This window comes from Caretta caretta, chromosome 1 (genome assembly GCF_965140235.1).
Source record: "Caretta caretta isolate rCarCar2 chromosome 1, rCarCar1.hap1, whole genome shotgun sequence".
Classification (NCBI taxonomy): domain Eukaryota; kingdom Metazoa; phylum Chordata; order Testudines; family Cheloniidae; genus Caretta; species Caretta caretta.
Genome location: NC_134206.1, coordinates 307,095,936 through 307,119,454, shown reverse-complemented (window position 1 = coordinate 307,119,454; position 23,519 = coordinate 307,095,936). Strand labels below are relative to the sequence as shown.

At 42.4% G+C, this 23,519-nt stretch overlaps 1 protein-coding gene across 3 annotated transcripts in view; it reads right to left on the bottom strand.

Annotated features, from left to right (window-relative positions):
* The window catches only part of MET (MET proto-oncogene, receptor tyrosine kinase), a 116,358-nt gene that overhangs the window by 15,359 nt on the left and 77,480 nt on the right, over positions 1-23,519 (bottom strand). For all 3 annotated transcript variants that reach the window (XM_048836141.2, XM_048836142.2, XM_048836140.2), the window contains exons 9-14: positions 21,440-21,604; positions 20,915-21,014; positions 11,084-11,302; positions 3,938-4,084; positions 868-1,024; positions 197-337 (exon numbers count right to left, since the gene is read on the bottom strand). In XM_048836141.2, the coding sequence (XP_048692098.2) occupies positions 197-337; positions 868-1,024; positions 3,938-4,084; positions 11,084-11,302; positions 20,915-21,014; positions 21,440-21,604 (929 nt within the window). The remainder of the gene's footprint in view (positions 1-196; positions 338-867; positions 1,025-3,937; positions 4,085-11,083; positions 11,303-20,914; positions 21,015-21,439; positions 21,605-23,519) is intronic.

The following is a 23,519-nucleotide window of genomic DNA, read 5'->3' as shown; positions in this document are numbered from 1 at the left end:
GTTTAACATGGTGAAATACCCCTGAAGTCTACTTTCTATAAAAAAACAGGTGAAGGTCCCTAACAAAAGACAGACAGGTCTGATGAAAAATTGAGCAATAAGATATAGTTCAAAACAGGTGGTCATATGAAGATAGCTGAAAAACAAGAAAGTTAAAATATGGCAATGTCTGCTCAGATTAACAACAGAGACGCACCTTCTAGCAACGTTGATCTGTAGTCTACAGAGTCACTAGAAACCATTTCTGTAGTTGGACTTACGCTCCTTGCGCTCACAAGCCTATCCAAATGAGGAGTGTGCACTCTTCCATCATAACGAACTAAATCACTACCCAGATCTGAAAGGGGGTTTGAAAGAAACAGTGTCAAACATTCATGTTTTTGGCTGTGCTGAGAAGGGGGGCCACCAGGGAAATTCAGGGAAATGTGCTGTCCTGAGCCTCAACAAAAGTTAGGGCCGCTTGGGGGCTGCTTTAATTTATACCAGCTGGTTTTCGTCTCCCACAAGGGGACCCCACAACAGTTGAGTATAGATGAAGTACAGTTCACTCCAGCCATGCCCTCTTCCTGCCCCTTATGCCAAGACTGACTTGGGGAGAGGAATGGCTAGGGTTCTGCCCCACTTGAGAGCTCCCCGACCTCAGGGAAATTGTCAGCTGGCCAGATCTGCTCTCTGGCCCTTCACACAACCCTGGCACCAAAAAGGCGTTGAAATGCAACTGAAGATTGGGCCTATATTTTGCAATTTCTACTGGCAGGGTATATGAGAAGGATATTACATTACATGTAGGCAGTGCATAAAATAGTTTAAGCTTTAATAGAACCCACATATTTTTTAAATTACTTCATGAAGTTAGCAATGATGCACCTTTAATTTGTTTTTTCTTCTTCATCCATAGAACACCCCCCAACAACAATAAAAATAACACTGAGGTTGAGACAACTCCAGCAATCAGTCCTGTGAAATTCTGATCTTGCAGAATCATCACTTTCCCAATAAGCGTTGAAAAAACTTCTTGCTTCCACTAACAGAAATAAAGAAAAAGATATTGTAATACTGTGAAGATTTAAAATAAAAAATCCACCAAAAATATATAATACATATTAGCGCTGAAATAGTGAGTCTGAAATACCCTTTATGGGCTAAATCCTGGCCTGAAAGGCTCCACCATGGAGAGAAGTTTGGAGTAATAAATTTACACTGGTGGAAATGAAATTGGAATCTGGTCCTCTGTGGTTCATCACATCCTTTCAAAAAGCCAAGTAGCCATCACACCCACAAAATGATATTATACACATGAAACTCAGCATTTGCACACATAGACAATTACTTTGTTCTTTGCATTATGTAGCACATAGGAGCTGCATGCCTGGACCAGAACCCCTTTGTGATAGGTATAGGCGGCAGGTGAATGTCCCCTTTGTGGAGGCTAGCCCCCAGCCCCGCCCCTTCTGCCCGAGACCCTGCCCTTGCCTGCTAGAGCCCCGAGCCACCCCCCTGCAGCTGGAGGAGCCCCGACCCCGCCCTGTGGCTGGAGGAGCCCCAGCCCATCTGTCTCAGCCATGCCGGTGGGCCCAAGCACTGGGCCACCGGTGGGCCTGAGCACTAGGCTGCTGGCTTGTCCGAGCACTGGGCCACTGGCCGGATAGAGCTGCCCTGAGCCACTGGCCACAGCAGAGCCAGCAGTGGCTTCAGGGGAGAGGGGGAGTGAGGGCAGGGCCTTGGGGCAGAGCATAGGTGGAGCCAGAGGCCTGGGTTAGGGGAGACTTAGCCTTCGATGGCCTATGATACCTGCCGCCCATGGTGATAGGCGCTGCACAAACACAGAACAAAGACGACAGTCCCAGCTCTGAAGTGCTTACAATCTAAATGGCCACTTTGTGTTAATCACCTTTTACTCAAATTGCACTGGCAAAAGTGGGGGTTTATAGGAAAAAACACTGTAATTGATTTTAAAACAGCCCTAGTACATGTCCTCCTGGCTGAAATATGCTGCAGTTCCTGTAGTACAGTTCCCAACGTCATGTGATTCTATCCTTGACAATTTTTAGCTAGTCAACAAGTTTTAAAAAAAACAAGCAAACAAACACTGACCAGCTACCAGGGCAAAATTATTTTAGGACACATGGCACTATCTCAGTCAACTGGAATGCATTTGGCAATCCTTCGTCTTTCTTGTGTGGAAGTCAGTCCTTTGGGTACTGTAATGAAGGATTAGTCCATCAAAAGTGCAAAATGTCTTCTTTGCTGGGCAGACAGCAATTTCCAAGACTTTTTGCCAGTAAACAAGTACACAACATGATTAACCCCTTCACTACTGACCTCTTTGCTTCCACATGTAGAATGTGCCACCCCTGTGGTTGTTAGGAGTAAAAGGGTTACGGAAATAGGACATAATAGAACTGATTAAATAAGTTACATAACCAACGACATAAATGTAAAAGTGCGTGTGTATTTAATATCATATATACATAGATAAAATATGAGAGACATGGGATTTTCAATCTTCTATGAAAATGTATTTGCCAAAGGGAAAGCATAAGGAGAACATCTGATGTCATAGTTTGCCAGCTCTATATCCAAGAATTAGTGCCTGTGCTTTTAACAAAAATTGTCTAATATAATTATTTTATTTGTACTGAGGTAGAGCTTAAGAGGCAAGTCATGGACCAGGACCACATTGTGAAAGGTGCTGTACGAACACACAAGCAAACAATCCTTACCCCAAAGAGCTTACCATCTAAATCAGTGGTCCCCAAACTGCAGGGCGCACCAAGGAACATTAAGAGGGGTGTGACAGGGCTCGGGCCAGCCCCCACAGAAAGTGTGGAGGGAGCCTCCCAGCTCCACTCCGGCTCCAGCCCCAGCCTCGCCCCCAGCAGAGGCCCTGGTTTGGCTCCTGGCATTGACCGAAGCTTGGTTCTGGCCTTGACCCCTGACTGCGGCCCCCAGCCCTGGCCCCACTCCCGCCTGTGGCTCTCGCTCCCAGCTGTGGCTCTGGGTGTGGTCTCAGCCCTGCTCCTGGCAGGGCACGGACAAATTACATTATGGGTAAGTGGGGACCATGACATAAAAAGTTTGGGGACCACCAAACTAAATGAAAGTCATACTGTAGGTTTCGATCCTATTCGTTCTAAAGTTATTGTTGATTTCAGTGGAGCAGGACAAGGCCCATAATGTATAAGCTGCATAGTTTAAAGGAACATCATTTGTGATTTTTGTCTTTTCTCAACAATTTTATCAACAATTTTGAAAGATACTTGTAATGCCATATGAATCAACACAGGGTCAAATCCTGGCCTTATTTTAATCAATGGCAACACTATCAGTAACTCAGTGGGACCAGGTTTTGGTTCATAGAGGGTGAAGGACCTGGGTTCAAGTACTTGTCCTAAATATCTGGATTTTATCAAACTAATAAAACTGAATTGTTGTAGGTGGAGAACAGGTTATTTCATGCTTTTTCTACACAAAGTGCCTGATCCCATTGACTCCAAGGAAGGCCTGCAGGATCAGGACCAAAACTGTTGCCTCATGGTTTCCACCTGCTTCCCTGTCTATCTGTCCACATCCACCTGTTGTCTCTTGTCTTACAATTTGATTGTAATCTCTTTGGCGGCAAGGACCGTTTTTTGTTGTTTGTCTGTACAGCACCTAATACAATGCAGTCCTGGTCCATGACTGGGGCTCCTAAGTGCTACCACAATACAGATAATAATCACGTTTCTCATAAAAGAATTCACATTTTTCTGAAGAAAGCTGGAACTTAGAAATAATAAGACCTACACACACACACACACACACACACAAAAGGGAAAGTTCATGAACTGAAACCACTACCAACATGAGGATTAGATTTGCATTTTAAGTTTGCAGGCACCATAATTCCAGTGGGATCGTTATTAGCTACATCATATATGGAGCGAGGGTATCCCACCTCTATATTTAGCTCACTGTGCAATTTCAGCAGATCTCTGGGAATCATACAGAAAACTGATTCAGACTGTAAGTAGATGTTCTCACAACTTCTATTTCCAACTTTTAGCACTTCGCCTTTAATAGCTTCTGAATCAATGTAATTTCCCTACAAAAAATTTAAAAAATATTACATTAACAATCATTTAATATAATTCTTAAGGAGATGCTCTACTATTGACTCAGAAAATGTTATTTTATGGTGGCAAAAGCAACAATTATGAAATCAAACAAAATACTACACAATTGGTCTTCTATGGCCCAGCCAATGTACATGTTTAATTTCTGTTAATGTAAATGGCAATTTGGCAGAAAAACAAAAAGGGAAGTAAAATGTTTAAGGCCAAACTCTGTTCTCAGTTACACTCATGCAACCCACATGATTTCTAAAAATGTAAACATCCAAGGAACATATTCTGCTGGGTTTTTTTTAACTGTCTCACATTTTTGCATAATTCACATGAGAAAGGAAGCATTATATAGCCGTGTTTACACAAAACTGGCATTCTGTTATCCACTACATTGTAGGCATCTCAAACATTTTGTTTTGCAAATGGCGAGGGGAGATACATTATATTTACAAAGGGAGTGAAACTTGAGAGCGAATTGCTCTCATAGAATTGGGCAAATAGTAGGACCATCCTATTTTGGCTGGGACAGACCCCTTTTTAAGTCCTATCCCGGATGTCCCGACTTTTGTTGGCAAAACTAGGCATTTGCTGATGATCAGTTGGCAAGAGCAAATGGGACAAATGCCTGGTTTTGCCAAAAAAGTAGGGCGCACCTCCCTAGGGAGAGTGCAGAGGAACAGTCGGGGGGCATGTGGTGACACCAGGGGCAGGGCTCAAGCTATCAGCCCCAGCCCCAGGTGGCAGGGCTTGGGCGAGCAGTGACGTTCTGGCAGTTCAGGCCAGCCCCATGCAGGGGGAGAGGGCTTGGGCCAGCTCCATGCAGGATGGGTGAGGTCTCGGGCCAGCCTCTTGTGGTATCCTGTTTTCACTTTCGGAAATACGGTCACCCCAGTAAATTGGATAAAAAGAAACATGTTCTACAAGCCAAAGATGAGCATTTACCAGTAAAAATGACAGCATTAAAAGGACCCCATTCTGCACTCCTTACCCAGGAAAACTGCCCTTGACTATATCCAGAGTAAGATGAATAATCATTATTATTGCTACTTGTATCATGTTAGTGCCCAAAGGCCCTGCTCAGGATTAAGGAGGGTGGCCACTCATGCATCCCCAGAATACTGAACATTCGGGTACTTCCGGGAATAGCATGGACCTGCCCCCGGCTGTGAGACTCCACCCCGCCAGTGTGACCTTGCACGCACAGTGCGTACAAGGTCACAATGGTGGGGGAAGAGCAGTGCATTCTTCAAAATGGTGTCCCTGTGATAGTGTGCTGGGCAACAGCAGCTGTACTGCTGTATCAACAATTAAATTGCCCTGGAGTGAACCTATGGGGCAAAGCTGTGCCCAGTTGATAGATTGGGGATGGGCAGGAGAGTGCTGCAAGGCTAATTAGCCCAGAAGGTAGAAGGGCACAGGAAGGAAGTGCCCATGGGGGAAGAAAGACTGGTAGCATTTTCAGGATCAGAGCCAAGAGAGATCTCTCAGGTGGAAGATACCTTGTAAGGAGCTAAGGAGAGTAAGCTATTGTAAATACAGAGCTATGCAAATTTGTAAGGGTGGTGGGGAGAACACTAAATAAATTGCAAAGGTGTTTGACCAGAAGAAAGCCTCTGAGTGGTTTGTGGCTAGAAAAGAGACAGGATCAGGACTCCGTCCTGTCATAGTCCCCCAGCCATGATAGCAAACATAACCACTGCCGTTTTTGTCTCTGTACCGACAGGGAAAAAACATTTAAAAACAGGGCTGTCCAACTTAAATCCTGTCTAGGATTAGTGCCCCCTTGGTGGTGGGCAGCATACAATATTTAAGAAGATACAACTCCTGCCATGAAGACCTTTCAATCTAATTTGAGACAAAACACAAAGAGTAATTTTAACAAACAATCGGAGGGAAGTGGGGCAGGCAGGCTGAGGGTAACAGTAATAAGAACACACTTTACATTGGCTAGCTATGGATTTATTATTAATTATTATTATTTTTCCCTAAGAAAGGAGCGCTGAAGAACACTGCAATGAATTCCATGGGAGCAGATCCCTGTACCCATGCATAGCAGATCATAATAAATATACGATACATTTGTAGGATTAAATTCTAAGATCCTTAATCAAGCCTCTTATTCAATGGCAATTCTGCTCAGTTAAGGACCACAGAATGTGTCACATATTTAGGGATAGAAGGGAGTGCCTATTGATTACTACCGGGGTAGGAGAATAAGATTCCCTTTCATATTAGTTCTTTTGTTTTTTTAAAAAAATCTGTTACCCATCCCCACCCTGTTTTTAATAGTTGATGCCTCTTCAAGCCAGACGGGGCAGTTAGTTACTACTTGGAGTAGCCATCACAGACCAACTACATATACCATTTGCTCCCACATCTATGAGTATCTGAAGCATGTTGAACAGTACTGAAGGATTAGAATGGTCCTACAGATCATAAGTAGGAATAATGGAATGCAATTTAAGAATGGAAGATGCAGGCTTAATGTCAGAATAATTCCGAATGGGAAGATTCTAGACTGTAACAATCTGCTAAAGGACATAGAAGGAGATAGATCAATAGAGTCATTTAAAAATGGACTGGACAAGCTTAACGTAATGGGGACTACAAACTCCATACTACGCATAGACAGAGGCGGGAGGAGAGTCTCTCTGGTTTACAAACAAGCGGCTTGATCACACCCTGACATAGCTGCCAGAACTACCAATCCTGGAGGCAGGCACCCACAACTACAACCAATAGAGAAAACAAGACCTGCTATGAAGGGGAGAGCACAGAGAAGGAAAGGGGAGGCAGAAAGGCCTGAGCTAGCAAAGGGGTGACAGCTCTACACCAGGCTGCCTCCAAGAAAACAGCCAGGAGACTGAAGGAGACTGCAAGCCCTAAAATTGAAGGGCTGATGGACTTAATTGGATGTGAAGATCCAGGAACTGACCTGATTGAGACCAAGCTCAGAAGAGTCAGTCAGAAGAAGCTGAGACCCCTAAAAAGACCACACCAAGAGGCAGTGACACTTAAGATTACCCCACAGGGAACATCCTACACTGGACTGGGAATGGACAAAGAGGCTTAATAGATCACTTCCATCTTTGATTTCCAGGGCAGACGTGTCAAGTTTGATTGTTTGACATAAAATTGTGATGGTCCCAATATTTTCCATGGCCAGAATGAGTTCTGTTTAGAAATCAAGTCCTGCTATATATAAGTAATACTTGTAGTCTGTCTCTGGTTTGGTATGTGTGTATGAGCTCTGATCAGGCAAAGCCTTGGGCCTGTTGCTCAGTCTCTGCTTAGAAATTGAATGGAAATGGGGATTGAAGCTGATATAAAACTGCAGTAAGAGCATGAGAGGAATCCGTGTTGGTGGTGAGGACAGTGGACTCAGACAATACTCTGGAATCTGGGGGACTGGCCCTACAGAGATACAACCGGAGTCAATTGAAACTACCTTTGGCCCAGTTCTCTGTCCCATTTACACTGTTAATTGAATTGTCTAGTTCTTTAAGCTGATGAACTCCTGTAGAACAGCTGCTCCAGAGAGTGTAGTGCACTTGTGCACAATCTTGTAGGGGCTCAGATGTAGCAGCACTTAATTAAATAGCCTGCCTCTGACTCAGAACAGCACTGATGGGCATTTTCAAGAGAATCTTAAGTAATGATCACATGCAGAGCTAAGACAAGTTAAAGTGTCTCACTGATAATTCTGACCTAGAACTGCTATGGAGTCGGTTGCAGCTGTTTCTTCTACTTCTGTGTATTTGCCTGTCACTTCCTACATGCTGGGACAAGCTGCTGACCTGATCTGATAGGCTGTTAAAATTCCTTGTTGCCCTGCTTGCCCGGCATGTCCAACCGAGGCTTAAAACAAACATTGGTCTGTACCTGTGGCTTCCTTGTGAATGCCACTGGACTGCAGTTATGTACTATGATAATGGATGACAGAAATACCCAAGAATAGACAGACAGATATTGCATTTGGGAGGCTGGAAGATGAAAACATGTATAATTAGCCTATACATATGATACGGAGCAATTTGTTGAGTAGTGCCATAGAAGGAATTCAACAAAAGGAGCCGGCCATGTGGACAAATCATCCATTCCTTCTGCAGTCTGGTGATGTTCACAAGCAAACTTGGACAGGAGGTCATTTTTCATTTACAGCTAGGATGCACTGGGCAGTCAGCAGGCCCAAAGTTCATAAGAACGGGTCACTGACTTCTTTTGGCTGGCAATAAGTAATTACATTTTCTTATCCAGACTGAGTTTTTGGTTGTCCTAGATTGACAGACAATAAGATTTATCCTAACTTGTGTGCTTTGCAAGTTGACAGGAGATGGGAGCGTTTCAGAAGCAGTGTGCTCAGCTCATTGGGTGGGAACTGACCAAGAGAGTGCCTCATGTCACTCTACCATGACCCCTCTGACCAGCCTATGAGTAGCACTGATAGACTTCAAAGAGAGTCATATACCTGGCAAAGGAAGATGGCTGTGATGAGGGACCTTGACACAGAGTGTAATATGGAGTTTTGGAAGCCCTCCACTGAAGACAAAAAACATCTGGCACTCCAGGAATACAATGCCCAGATGGACAAAGTCCTAGATAAAGCAATTGAATAAGTATAGTTTTTCTGAGCAATATGTTCTTATAAAACATCTTGTGTTCATCAAGGGAAACCAGAGAGAACCTTTCAGTCAGTATCCAGTCATTTGTTGGAAGCTAAATGTGTCACACTAGATTAATCCGACTGAAAAACTCGTGATAAAAGCTCTCCCCACTTCTAAAACTAATTAAGAAAAAGATAAAAGAACTTTGGTTTGGTAGAACAGTTTGCTCACTGAAGCAAGCTGCCATTTAATTTCATGCTGTGGTTGCTTAATTATTGCTCAAAATAAGACCATGAGGCATGTAAACTTACGTGTGTGTGATTTTATCTGTGTGTCAGGGGCGAGGGGAAAGTGTTGCCAGTACGGCTTATAATGATCTTTTGGCTCCTGAACATAAATTCTAAAGTCGCCTCAGTGTTTAGATGGAAGCATCCCACTATAACTAATTTTATTTGGAGGAAGATGTTAAATTGCCTCCTGCTCATGCTTTATTCTAGGAGACCAGCTTCAACTAACATCATTCTTTAGTTGGTTGCCAGGAAATCATCCGGGCATTGGGCTTCAGAAGGCAGCTGCTTACGGCACCATGACAAGGTAAACCAACAGAGCTGAAGTGTCATTGCGGTCACCCTCCAATAAGCCAGTCCTAAACCAAACTCCTCAACCTCATGACTGCTTCCAACGAAGCATAAACAGGACACCCTCTTGGAGGAGGAAATGGTAAATATAGTTGTTGGGACTAAGCTAGGTGGGCAAAAGAAAGCATGGAGTGAATGGGGAAGCACCAAATCCCACATCTTCACCTACAGGAGCAGCCTGTCCCCCACGCAGTGAGTGTGCAAGACCAGGAGTGCAATGGCAATGCTATGTTGCCACTGCATGAAGAAGCTGGGTAGAGAGAGAGATTCCATGCTCTCTCTGTACGCTGCATAGTTGAATGCTGTAGAGGGTCTCTCCAGCTGAAGGAGAGAGGATTGTGTGGGCAGGGGTTCCAGGTGAGGCTGGTTGGGAAAATGGCAATGAAAAGCTCTTTTGTCAGAATTTGCTGATTAGTCAAAATCGCAATGTTTTGTGGACATGGTTGAATTTTGTTGAAGATCCAATGGAACCCAGGCATGGGTCTGACAGAATCCTGCCTGATTTCCTGGCAGCTTGCTCACCTGATTCCTTGGCAGCCTACTTGCTGGACTGTCGCGGAGTCAGGGACCCCAGGTCTTCCAGGGTTCATGGCTCCAGGACAGTCTGGCAGGTGGGCTGCCTCACAGCTCAGCCCAACTTCCCTTTTGTGGAGAATTTTGAAATTTTTGGTTTTCATTCTGAATCACAATGAAACCAGATTTTGCTCTATCGAAATCCTCTGCACAGTGGAATTACCTTTCTTTGCCCAGCTCTAGTTCCAAGCACGCAGCCTGGGCTGTGTCTGCTAGTACACCCACACCCTGCATTAACCCTATATGCTGGGTTGGGACTAAGAATGCCATGCCTCAGTGCACACAGCCTGATTACTCAGAACATGCACTCATTATTGAGTTTGCACCCTTCATAAATTCATAAATTTTAAGGCCATAAGGGACCATTAAGATCATCTTGTTAGACCTCCAGCATCACATAGGCCATAGAATTTCACCCAGTAATTCCTGCATCCAAGATCTAGAATGCCAGTGCTGCTAAGGCAGTTCCATTTTCCTCCAGAGGAAAGGTCACAAAACCATAGAGGAGAAATAGATGAGTCTACAGACCAACCATTTCAAATTCTGAGCTAGATCTTTACTCCTGCTAATTCTTAATTGTGCAGCTGAAGATTCCCCAAGTGTTCCTGAGCTCACGGTGGGAAGGAGATATTGCTGGAGTATGCTGTGCTCTGGATTATCCATTCTGTTATAACAGCTTGTAATAGGCTGTTAAAAGCTGGTGAAATTTAGAACAGTCCCGAGGCTGCTCTTACTTGAACTGGGGCTGAATTAGCCCCTGGGTCCCTGGAGGACCAGGAAAGTCACCTTTGCATTCCCACCCGGTGTGCCAAGTGTACCCCTGGCATATTTGTGAAATCAGCTCTTTATAGTTCATGACAACTGGGACTTCAGAAGAATGTGGTACAAGGAGAAAACAATGCTCTCAAGATATTCCCTGCTGAAAAATTCCCTACATTTTTCTGCAGAGATCCTTTAGATCTTTTCTCCAAACCTTCATTACACATCAGCCCCCTACTACACATAAGTATTATGACAAATAGTTTGTGTTTTAGTACCTATTTGCTGGTGTAAGCTGCAATATTATTACAGAATATTGTTTACTGAATAGTGTTTCAGTTTATCTGCATAGAGTCTAGTAGATCAAAGCCAATGATTTAAAAGACCATTAAACATTTCTTACCTTAATTTCCAGTATATTATGATTGCCCCTTGAGATCACCACTGGCTTTTCAAAAGGTTTAAATACAGGATTATTCACATAATCAAAATCAAAGTATTGGTTGCTGACTCCATCAAAAATGAAAAACACTTTTGTTGCAAAAGGTAGTTGCAGATTAAAGGATTTCAGTGAAGGAGTTGTGCAACAGATTATCTCTGTGTTAGAATGATGGTTACATGTCTGTAATAAGAAAGGGGTACAGAATAGAGAGATGCATTTAATATACTGGAGGTGCATAAACATTTTCAAATACCATACAAATACTTACATTAAAATATATTCTTCAATTGCCAACTCTTTTCAAATAAAGTTTATAAAAGCTGCAGAGCAGTAGGTATCTTGCTATAAAAAAAATCAAATCATGCATCTTATGCAGCATTTTTCTTAGATCTGAGTGATCAGTGCAAAAACTTCACTTTGACAGCATTTGCACACTTTTGAGGAAGTATATTAGCAAACATATTTCCTAGCATCAGTGTGCACATTTTAGGCGAATATTTTGCAGATAATTAATGGAAAGTAAATCTCAAAGCCAAGGATCATCAGTATATTATGTTCTGGCTGCTTTGTTACTGCTCCAGTGACACAACTCAGCCAAAACCCAAAATAACCAGTGTCTGTCAGAGGGCCTCCCATGTGGAGATCTGCTGGAGTGCCTTTATACTGCCAAAGTGACATGAAGTGACCAGAACATGGCTGCCAAAAATGCTATGAGAATCTGTGCCAAAAATTCTCTAATTTTCTTTTAAAATTATATAGTTAAGACTCCAGACTGCAACATACAATGCTCAGGTGGACTAATGTGCCCATGCAGAGCACCTCTGCAGTCTGCCCGTGTGTTGTATGCTACAGGATCCGTTTCAACCTGTATTTCCTGACAGCAGCTGAGACAAAATGATCCCAGGATGAGCTTTTGAAGGGCTGTGTCTTTGGTTATACCTTTTAACAAAAATGGTTAGAGAGGATGGTAGAGCTGCCACTGGAGATGGTCAGGAATATTTTGACAAAAGCTTTTTTCATTGGAACACGTTGATTCATTGGGAAGGTTTCTCAGGTCTAGGATGGAATTTTCTAGTCAGAAAGAGAAAGAGAGAGCTCCCACCCCATAATAGCTCGCAGGTTCAGAGCAGACTTGAACCTGGGTCTGGGTGAGTGCCCTAACCATTGACTTAGTGGCTATTCTGGGGTGGGTCTTTCTCTCAAATATTTTTTGAAAGGTCGCAATTTCTTTCCAATGAGGGATGAAAACAAATTCTGAAATCTCATTTTCCACCCCCACCAATGTCTCTCTTCATCTCCATTCCTCTACTGTGCACCTCAATTGGGTGTAAACAGGAGTCAGCTAAGCCAAGGGTAGGAAATACATGAATACCAAAAGCACAGCACTTAATATTTATTTCAATATTCACCTTAACAAAATACTTGGTATTTTGCAGTGGCAGTTGCTGCCAAAATAGGTGGCGCTTCCTCTGACACGTTAACCAGATTTTCAAACGAGGACACTGGTGGTGGATGTCACAGGAGGGGGTTTGGTGGAGGATGAAGGAGGTTGATTGGAAAATAGAAAGAAAGGAGCCCTCTCTTCCCCTACTTTGCATCCTCCTCATTTCAGAATGAAAACATAGGGCACATTACAGTATAGGGCAGGGCACAGAGAAAGGAGTATTTGTCTCTGCGGGACTGCTTGTACTCTTGCCTTCCTGCTCCGTACTGTATACAACTGGCTCATCTACATTCACCTTCATTCAGCAGTTCCCTCATTCCCAACCCCTACTCCTTCCATTCTCCCAACTCAGCCCTGCCAAACCTTCCCCCTCAATTCCCTCCCAGCAACCGAACTCACTTCTTAGAAATCTTCTCCTCCTTCCCCTAAACCCTCATCCTGGGCAATGCCCGGCTATGCACACAAAACCCCTCCCATCTGATCATGACTCAAAACAACCCCCCATCAGAAAATCCCCTCTATCCCATAGGGTTGCCAACTTTCTAATCCCTGAAAACTGAACACCCTGACCGCCCCTTCCCCCGAGGCCCTGCTCCCCCCCCCCCCCGATCCCCTGGGACTCACCTGCTACCTGCAGAGCCAGGCTGGGAGGAGCTGATACAGAGTCTGCCCAATCAGGGCACAACAGGGCACGGCGGGCATCAGTCCCCAAAGCGAGGGGCTTGGGTGGGGAAATCAGGGCACAGCAGGGTGGGGGGCTCTGTCCCTGGAGCGAGGGGCTGGGGAAATTGGGGCACAGCAGGGCAGAGGGATCCCCAGAGCAAGGGGCTGGGGAAATCGGGGCACAGTGGGGTGGGGGGCAGACAGGTTACCCACTTCGATGGCACTGGTACCTACTTTGGAGCCCAGTCTGGGAGACAGCCAGTACTTTCCATCAGGCTGGGGGGTGGGAAAAGCAGCACCTGCTAAGCAAAGCCACTTCTCCAGGCTCCAGCAGCCGCTGCTGCTCTTCCCACCCCCACCCCTCAGTAGCCGAGGCCAGTTACTGCAGGTAACTTTTAGTGTCTGGTCAGATGTGCTGACCAGATCTTGCCAGTTTTCCTTTTCGACCAGACATTCTGGTCAAAAACTGGACACCTGGAAACTCTACTGTCTCACATAGCACCCCCTCAGTTCAGAGCCCCCAGTTTTTGCTTGGCCTAGTCAAGAGGCAGAGGAAGCAAGGAAGGCCTATATCTACAGTAAACATATCTAGGGGGCATTGTGACTGTCCCTGAGGCTCTAATATGAGTCCGTCCTACAGAAGCCTGTATTCTCTACTTTGAGTCCATTCCCTCTGCTGCCTGCAGCTTATATGCAGATGGGGTTACTTCAGCTCCGCAAGAAGTCCCCCAAAGGTAAGCAAGTGCACTGCACCCTCCAGCACAACAGCCACTTCTTAGAGACTATACTTGTCTGTAGCATGGCTGACAGTTGGGACATTAATGATGGTTCTTAGCACTACCAGCTAGGGTGAGCAGATGTTCTGATTTTATAGGGAGAGTCCTGTTATTCAGGGCTTTGTCTTATATAGGTGCCTATTACCCCCCTACTCCAACTTTTCACACTTGCTATCTGGTCACCCTACAGCTGCCCCTAGTGTTCTGTACTCTAACACCCCCACCCAAATCCTTAGAAAACCAATATACTGTTGAATAACTCTGCATACATAAATAGAGCCAAAATACTCCTTTTTAGTTATATTGGTTCTCATTATAAAATCCAGTCTGAATGTTGCCTTGAAATAATTTCCATTTGTTTCTTTCATACCAAGTTAATGCAGTACAATTTAGCTCTGTATCAAATTAGTATAATAATGGTTAAAGCTATTTACTCACATTAGCTTGGGATTAAATTATTTGTCTCTAGATCAGCACTTTTTCTTATCACCACAGTAATTCATGTTTTCATACCTAAAAGTGTGAAATCTTAGCTCTGCCAACATTTTTCCAAGAATCTGGAAAGGAACACTGGAGTTTTAAATCTGTACTACAAGTTTTACTTAGCTACGGACTATGGGCCCAGTTCTGCTCTCAGTTAAATGGTTGCAGCTCTCACTGAAGATAATGGGAATTGCACCCATGTAACTAAGAGCTATTTGGTTTTATGGACCATACTCTGCCTTCAGATATACCTACACATTCCTGTTGACACCAGCGTGATCTCTGGGGTGCAACAGAAGGTGTAGAATCAAGCACCATAATTTTATAGTACAACTAAACTATGTTCTTTTCTATATTTCAGTTGCATTTGTTACTTGGCTCCCTGGTCACAAGGTGATCTACTGCTGTTGGCATGAAAACTGTATTTTAACTGACAGTATAACACTTATTGAACTTCAGTTCTGCAGTGAAAAACCCCAATTTCTCTAGTAGTTACAGGTTTCTTTGATTTTTTTAAAGAACTATCCTGGTGTCCTTCTGAAAAACCAACAGGTGGCAGAAATGTCCCAGAGAGCTGCTCAGAATTTAACAGAATACATTTTAAATTCCCCCTTTTTTTTGACCAGCGTTGGTCCCAGTGTTGCTATATTGCCAATTTTCCTGTGCATGGAGATCTGAGTTTTAAATCCTGCTCAGAACCCCTTCTTTCTGGTTTATGGAACAGTCTAAGGCAGAGCAGAATTTCAAAACTAAATTTGTGCCCATGCTGTAGGGAAAAAGGAGATAGCTTTTCTTACTGTTAAGACAATCTGGGATGCTGAAGATTAATGTGAACACACGTAACAGGAACATATTCTAAATGGGTGCTTCTCTCTCTCTCTTGTTGCTCTCGTGGGCGTCCCTTCAGATATTTGGTGTGGGCCTTTCGCCCTGCCATGTCAAGCTCTAACTGCAAAACTCTCATCAACTTCAATGGGAGCAGGAACAGGCCCAAAAGTCAACACCCTGGACTTAACTACATGCAGGTGCCTTCCTCCCTGTAATGTCTTTTCAAATTCAGCTGGCTTGGGGCATACAGAGAGTTAATAATTCATAGATTCCAAGGCCAGGAGGGACCATTGTGATCATCTAGTCTGACCTCCTGTATAACACAGGCTGTAGAAGAATTCATAGAGCACATCTTTTAGAAAAACTTCCAATCTTAATTTAAAAATTGTCAGTGATAAAGAATCCACCATGACCCTTGGTAAATTGTTCCGGCGGTTACCATCTCTGTCTGGTCCCCAACAAGGCCAGCTCACTTGTCTTGTGCAACATAACCAAGTTTCTTTGGCCCAATGGAACATTGTTGTAGGATTCTCTTTTTGACTCAAGTCTATGAACTCAGGTCTAACACACCCTAATATATTAAACTGACTAGCCTAGTATAAATGAATTGTTAAAAATAACTATTAAACAAGGTGGGGTCAAATCCTGAGTTGATGTAAATCGTCATAGCAATTTACTCCAGCTGAGGATGTGCTCTGGTATGTTTACTTCTGAATGCTGAGTGATGGGCCATGTACTGTAGTTCAAGTTTTACTGTGTCTAATGGACCTAGAAGATAATTTGAGTCAATGTGTTAATAACAAATGTATGATGAAAATATAGAATCAAGCTATTTTTTCCTTATTTATGACTATCCTTTTTAAAGATTCCTATAGCATTGTGCTGGTCAGCAAGTCATCACTAAAATACATATGTTTAAACAACCAAATACATCTTAGGTAATCATTATTCTTATTTGATTAATGTGAATTCATTACACATCTTATCTACTGTACAGTAGTGATGTCTTTTAAATCAATAGCAGTGGTATTCATAACTTTGTTTGTGGCTATCTGTTGGAATTGGTTCTGAAGCCAGCTACTTTATCAGGCCGGTCTCTGAAGGGGATGCTCTCAGAGAATGATAAAAATCTAATAATACTCTTTAGAGGTGATGCAATGTGACTGATTGGTAAGGTCAAGATAAATCTTATTTGCAATGCCCTTTTTGTTACGTGATTTGACATGACATTTTTACCTTGAAATTGGTTTTAGCAATTGAAAAATATGATGGTTTAGTTTTCAAGAAATATTGGATTGAGAATCTATAAGGAAAGAATTATAATTCAATCAATTGCCTACTCAATTAAGATACTGCCTATCAGGCAGCACCTTTAACTTTTATTTAATTAGGTTTTAAAATACATTTACTTTAAAAGCTGAACCTGTGTTCTGCTTATGACTATAATCTGCATCAGAAGAAAATGAGGAAGAAAAGATGCCAAAAATGTGGAGTGTTTCACAAGCATATAGCAAATAAGTTTACCCAGGGGAGAATAATGACCCTTTGCTTAATGTATTTGACTCACCACTTAAAGATATGTATTTTTGCCTTCATAAAATGTGACTCTTGAGGCAATTAATGAAAGCTTGATTTACAGAATCTGAACTTCAATCCACAGTTTGATTTTTTTCAACAGGATAAAGAGCAGAAATATTTCTCCACATTTAAGGGGTCACCCAGCAGCTGACCCAGATACCATGTGATTTGAAACTGTCAGAAGGGGCAGAGAGGAGAACTTCACCTTTGACACAGAGTCTAAAATTTTGGAGTTTTCCAATGATGAATGAAAGATGGATGAGATCTACAGCAATTTGGGAGACTTTTATATTGTCTCTGCTCCCCTAGATATCTGTATCTCAGAGTCCAAAGGGTGATTTCTCAGTAATCTGGTAGACGACAAAATGAGAGGTAGGGATAGGAATTCAATGGCTGGCTTGGGGAGTATAGTCTCCCATCTCAACAGGATTTTCTCTCTTGGTGAGAATGTCAGAGGTAACCTTACTTGGTCTGTTGATCATGAAGATCTGTCACAGAATGCACCAGCCTTTGCAAGGACAGATGCTGCTGTTTAGGCTGCTGCACAAGTGGGTATTAATGATTCAGTGGCATCTGCCCCTATTTCTCTTCTAGTCATCTTATTGGATGAAAATACAGAAAAAGAGTGTCTGTTCCAGACGGTACAAACTCCAAGCTGTCACATCTCTGCGCCAAACAGTAGACAGAGCTACAGCCTCACCTGATTTTGGGTTCCTAATTCTGAAGGCCAGACTGGCCTCAATAGAAATTTCAGTTGCTACCAGTTCTACCACTGGCTTAGGGTCTTTCATGGACTCTACATCACTGGAGGATTGGTGTATCTTCAGCACTCCTCCCTTTTGCCCCTCCTGCACAGTCCATATACCAGGAGAGATGCAGGGCCCATGAACATCTGCAGGGAGTTCCCCTCCAACAAGGGAATTCTCTGCTGGGCATTTGTAGCAGGCTTACAGCTGCTATGTATGACTGAGGTAATCCAGCTAGAGAATCTGACCCTCAGTATCTGTTAGGGGCAAGCAAAAGTTCTTCAAGAGAGGAAAAGATGAGCTTCTGTGATTTCCATGGAATAGAATAAACCAGCAAAGTTACCTCCAACATTATCTCATAAAGCTACCCTAGACTCGCATGATCCCAGGCTTTAGGGTTTGATGGGTACTACAAACAGGGATAGATTCATGATATCCCAAATCTGAGAAAGCTTTTATACTATTCCTTTAATCTCATGGGAGGTGACTGGGAATAGATGAGAGAGAGCAGCATCACAGGGGAGCAATTAAAAGGTTCTCAAGGCTATCCAATGGAAGGGGCTAGATATTGTGGACCCAGTTTTGTAAATGCTTGAAATGAAAAAATAATAATGAGAAAAGAGATGATCTTATGCTGTTACAATGCAAAAGCCACAAAATACCTGGCCTGATAGCAGGACAAATCCATATTGGATCATAGATGTGACAACTGACTATATTTTACAGGCTGTGGCAGTAGAGGAGGTTTTTGTCTAAAAATCTAAGTACTTCCTAATTTTGCACCTCAGACACCCTGGGACATTCCTTTATAGAAGAAGTTAAGAGTATGAATATACTGTCCAAATCAATGGATGGGGATGAGGATGGGCCATTCCTCTACAGTAAAAGATTCCCAAATGACTACTTATTTGCTATTAGGGAATCAATGCAAAGTATAGGCTTTCAAAGAGAAAATATTGACCTCAAATACTTAGGGGACAGAAGAGATCCATTAACAAGACTTACAGCAGAGGTTAGAGGGACTTCATTTTGCAGGCAGGCACATGAGTTCAAAATTTGTTTCCAGATGGTAAGGCCAGATTATACAAAGCCTTTATATAACCGCACAAGAAAGAAGGAGCCTCTCTCCTCCTTCTATCCTCAGCCTGGGATGGGACTTATGAGAGTTCTTCATCAGGGAATGCAAGGCCTCTGCAGAGCTAGTGCTATTCTTGAAACTAACTAGTGCTGGTCAGAAAATGGAATTTCCATTTGGAAGGAAATTCCAACTTCTCAAAATCTGATTTCCATCTGACTTGGAAGGAAGGGTCAAAATTTCAACATCATAGAACAGAAATGCAGAAAAAATTCAATTTGGAAACATCAGAATGTTTCTTTTCAATATTGCAGAATCATTTTATTACAATAAGGGGAAATGTTTTGTTTTGATAATGTCAAAGTGTTATAATATTTAATATAAAACAGTAAACACAATATATATATATATTAAAATAAACACTTGAATATAGAAAAGTCTAAGTGAAATAAATCAAAATGAGAAAGCTGAAATGAAACACTTTCATGTTATTGAAACGAAATATTCTGACATAAAGAAATGAGAAAACCTAAATGATTCCTGTCAAAAATTTTGTTGTGAAACATTCTGATTTTGAGAAAACTGCATTTTCTGATGGAAAACTATTCCGCTAATTTTTTTTGACCAGCTCAAACACTGACTTCTTCAAAGGGCTGAGGAGAACAGGCAGGGCAGAGCAAACTCTCTCCAAAGCTGGCTAATTGCTGTGTTCCCTAAAGCTTCAGGCTACCCAGCACCTCCTGCAGCTCCCACTGAGGAAGTCAACTTCTGTGCACACATATTGCTCATCATGGAGCTGTGGCCCTATGTCATATACATGCAGGGCACTTGGATACTCTGGATCCTAGCTGAGGGAAATGGAAGGAAGAGTAATATCTCCTCCTTCTCTTGACACCATGGTTGCTCCTCTGTGAACGTTCCTCATGGTTAAGGGCAGCAGCCAAGCCCACTTTGCACCACCAATCCCTACAGGATCTGAGTGCTGAGTCTGTCAATATTAACTGTCTCTTCCCCCGCACTTCTCCCTTTGCAATGCAGAACCTGCCTTGAGGAATAAATCTGGGGGCAGAGACTGGTGGAGGAATGACTGGCAGTGAAACTCAACAGGAGGTAGGCTGGCAGAGAAGCACAAAAACCCAAGGAGCATAGCAACAGGCTCCAATGTTTTATTCTTCTTCAATGATTTAATTTAAAATGTTAAAAAAAAAGTGTGATGTGACTTCTTATTTGTGCTTACCTTTATGTTTGCTTTTTTGAACTGTGCTTTGCAATGTAACTTGCAATTTAATTTGGGTTGAATCATCACTCATGTCTCAAGCACAGGTCCAGTCCCACACCATTAAAGTCAAAGGCAGTCTGGCAGTTGGCTTCAATTGGAGCATAATCTGTCCCTATAATTTCTTTAATTATTTACTTTGCACTATTTTATTGCTCTCAAATTGCAAAACTCCTCTATAGCATCCTTTATAAGATATTATTATTATTAGTGCTAAATAGATTTTAAAAATCTAGTTTTCAAATGATCATTGAGCTTTGTTGCATGTAGCAGAATCAATCAGAATTATGTGGATAATGAAATCTGGGTCTGATCCTGTTCCCAACGGAGTCAATGGAAAACCTCCCTGTAACAAGGAGGGGCTTCTCCCGAGCTTCCAAACACTCACTATTATGCCCAGTCTCCTTTCGGAAGGCTCATTTTCTGACCCCAACCAAGTACCATAATAGAAAACAGTCTTTTAACTCACTCCTTTCCCCCTAGCTTCAGGTTCCACTGGTCTCTGGCCCTCCATCTCCTGGCAGCTTCCCAATTTGAGTCCCCTCTATTTCCTTCCTGGGGCAGTAGTCCCAGGGCTGCTTCCCTGAGCACCTGACCCATTGCTCCAGGGACCCAGACACAGCCTGTCCCACCCATTCTCTTCCCTCTCTCATTTCCTGCCCTCTGGCAGACCTTTATAGGCCCACTTGTAGTCTAGCCCCCTTGAATTGGCTGGATTAGGCTTACCTGCTCTGACACAGGGGCACTGGGCTCAGTTCTACTCACACGGACCAATTCCCCTTTGACACTTCTGTTGACTCCAATGGGGGCAGGATCAAGCCCCCAAGGTACAAGGTACAAACAAGCCAGGCTGACCAAAGAGAACAGAGTCATTCAGGTTACGATGATGAGATGATATTTTATCACCCAGGAGGATGACTCACCACAGTGAAGTTCTTTCCTAGCTTAGGTACAGTGATCACCATCTGAGGAAGACACACTGAATTCAAGTTGATTCCATGAACTGTGATTGTGCTCCCACCACTGGTAAAAATTAAAAATAAATCATTACTATTGTATTTTCTAGAAAAATCCATATAATCAAATATATTTTAGATCAAATTACAGCATGGAAACAAAATTAAAGACATACAAATGGAATAGGAAATACAAGATGAAATATAGCTTATAGTAGTGATATTTATTTCTGGGAATTAAGTTTCTTTCACACTCATGATAAAAAAACCAAACAAACAGGAACAAAAGAGAAAAAAGAAAAATAATTTACAAAACTGAATAATTGTATTTAATTTCTGATACACCAGAACAAAAAAAAGGAAATGTGCATTTTAAAGGAAGATAGAAAAAAGTCCTAAGTATTTGCTAGTGTATTTTATACATTGCTTTCAAAGCACAGCTTAAAAGAGTCTGTCCTTTTCACACTGCTGACTTGAGACACTTTTACTCACCTAAGAAAAGATTTAGCTGGATGAATTTTAAAAACAAAAGGGTCTTCCTTGTACGTAAAATGACCCTTAGCTTCTCGAGTAGCTAAATCAATCTTCATTTTAACAGGATATTCCGATGGAATTCTTTGTGCAGGTGTGTAACACACTATGGTGCTATCAGATTCACTGAAAGGAAATTACAGAAGAAGAGGGGAACTTGTCTTGCAATAATCACAAAACACATAATCTGTTTAAAACACACTCCTAAATTGGGCCCTGATTTTGCAGGAGGATCCACTAGCACAAATTGCCAGTGGGGTCCAAACAAGCAATTCACATTGCAAGATCAGGACCTCAAAAGTAAACATGAGATGAGGATGAGACAATAATGCCATTTATGCTAAACTGTCTTTCAGATGTCTTTGTCCTTGTCATCCCAGTCCTGCTCTTATGAGAAAAGACTGACATTGTACAATCTCTATAATGATCTTGGCCCTCCAAAAACAGGCTATGTGAAGTTAAACTGGGATTTTGGTCTTGGAGAATGTTAGCATTTTAACCCTATTCCAACTACCTTGCATATATATGGCCACATAAGGCTGTAGTAAATTGCCATAGCGCCACTGAAGCTGATGGATCTATCCTGATTTACATCAGTTGAGAATCTGGCCCATAGCCTTTAATAATGAGACAAAGGGCTTTTACTGAGTAGGCTTTGAAAGTCACCTAATACTGTACATGTGGAAGTGGCCTAAGATAATTGTTTGTCACCCAGCACAGGTCACAGGGCCTTTCAAAAGGTGAAGGAAGAATGAACAAAGGTCAATACTAAAAAAAAACAAGGACAAAAGACCATATTGTAATCCCGTGGTGGCAATTTGGAGGCTATCTCACTTTGTCTTGGGGAGGAGGTGAGAGTCAACTTGTGCCTTTATGTATTCAGTAGTTTGAGAGATCAGTGGATGTAAGGCTCATCACTTTCACTTTCACCAATGAAACTCGGGAGTAACTTAACCAAAATAAGTGGAGTTACACTAGTGTAAAACAAGTACGAGTCTGAGGAGAATCAAACTCATTGCCTTAACAAACTGAAATAGGCTGTTAATGGGCAACAATATTTTCATTATTTTGAAGTGTTTTTCATACTTCCTGCAGTCACATCTGCAGAGGAGGTATGCCATTATTTTGCGTGAGCAATTCTCATAATTTTAAAAAAACATATACAATACAATACTTTGCACCTTAGATCCAATTGCTTCCCTGCAAGATAAGTATCTCCATTTTACAGACTGGGAAATGGAGTTTCAGAGAATTCAAATGACTTGGTCAAGAATGTACATTAAATCAGTGTCAGAGCCAGGAATGAAATACAGCCCTTCTGACTCTGACACTAACACATAGACCATTGCTCTCTCATGTGTCCCACAAGTGTGAGTTTTTGCCATTAGGTCTCTCCATAACCATGTGGAAAAACTCAATATTTAGACCAATTCTGCCCCAAAGAAAATGGGTACAACTTCCATTACCTTAAGTATGCATCACACCCATTTAACCAAGGATAGGACTGGGCACAACGTATGTAACAATAAATGCAACATCAGTGTTTGTACAGCGCCTAGCATAACAGTGTCCTGGTCCATGACTGGAGCTAAGCACTACAATAATACAAATATTATTATTGTAGATGAGAAAAATAGGGAGAACTTCATGACATTTCTCAACCCAAAACCTATAGCTATTATTATTATTAAATGATTATACGGAGGTAGCATTTAGGATACGTCTACACAGCAAAACAATACCTGCAGCAGCCAGTCTCAGAAGCCGCGTTAACTGAGACTTGGTGCAGGGGAAGGCCTCAAACAGGTCAGGGCCCCACTGTGCTAGATACTGTACAAACATATAGAAAATACCTCAATGGTCTTAAAGACAAGATATAACAGATCGACCAGAAGAACAAATGGGTTGGCATGGGGGTGGGGCAGACAAAAATAATAGGATGTGTGCAATTCTTAGCCAGTCAGGAGCTATCATCACAACTTGTCATCCCCTTTTTACTTCCTCTTGGGCTGTAGTGAAATGTACGCACTACAGAAGATGT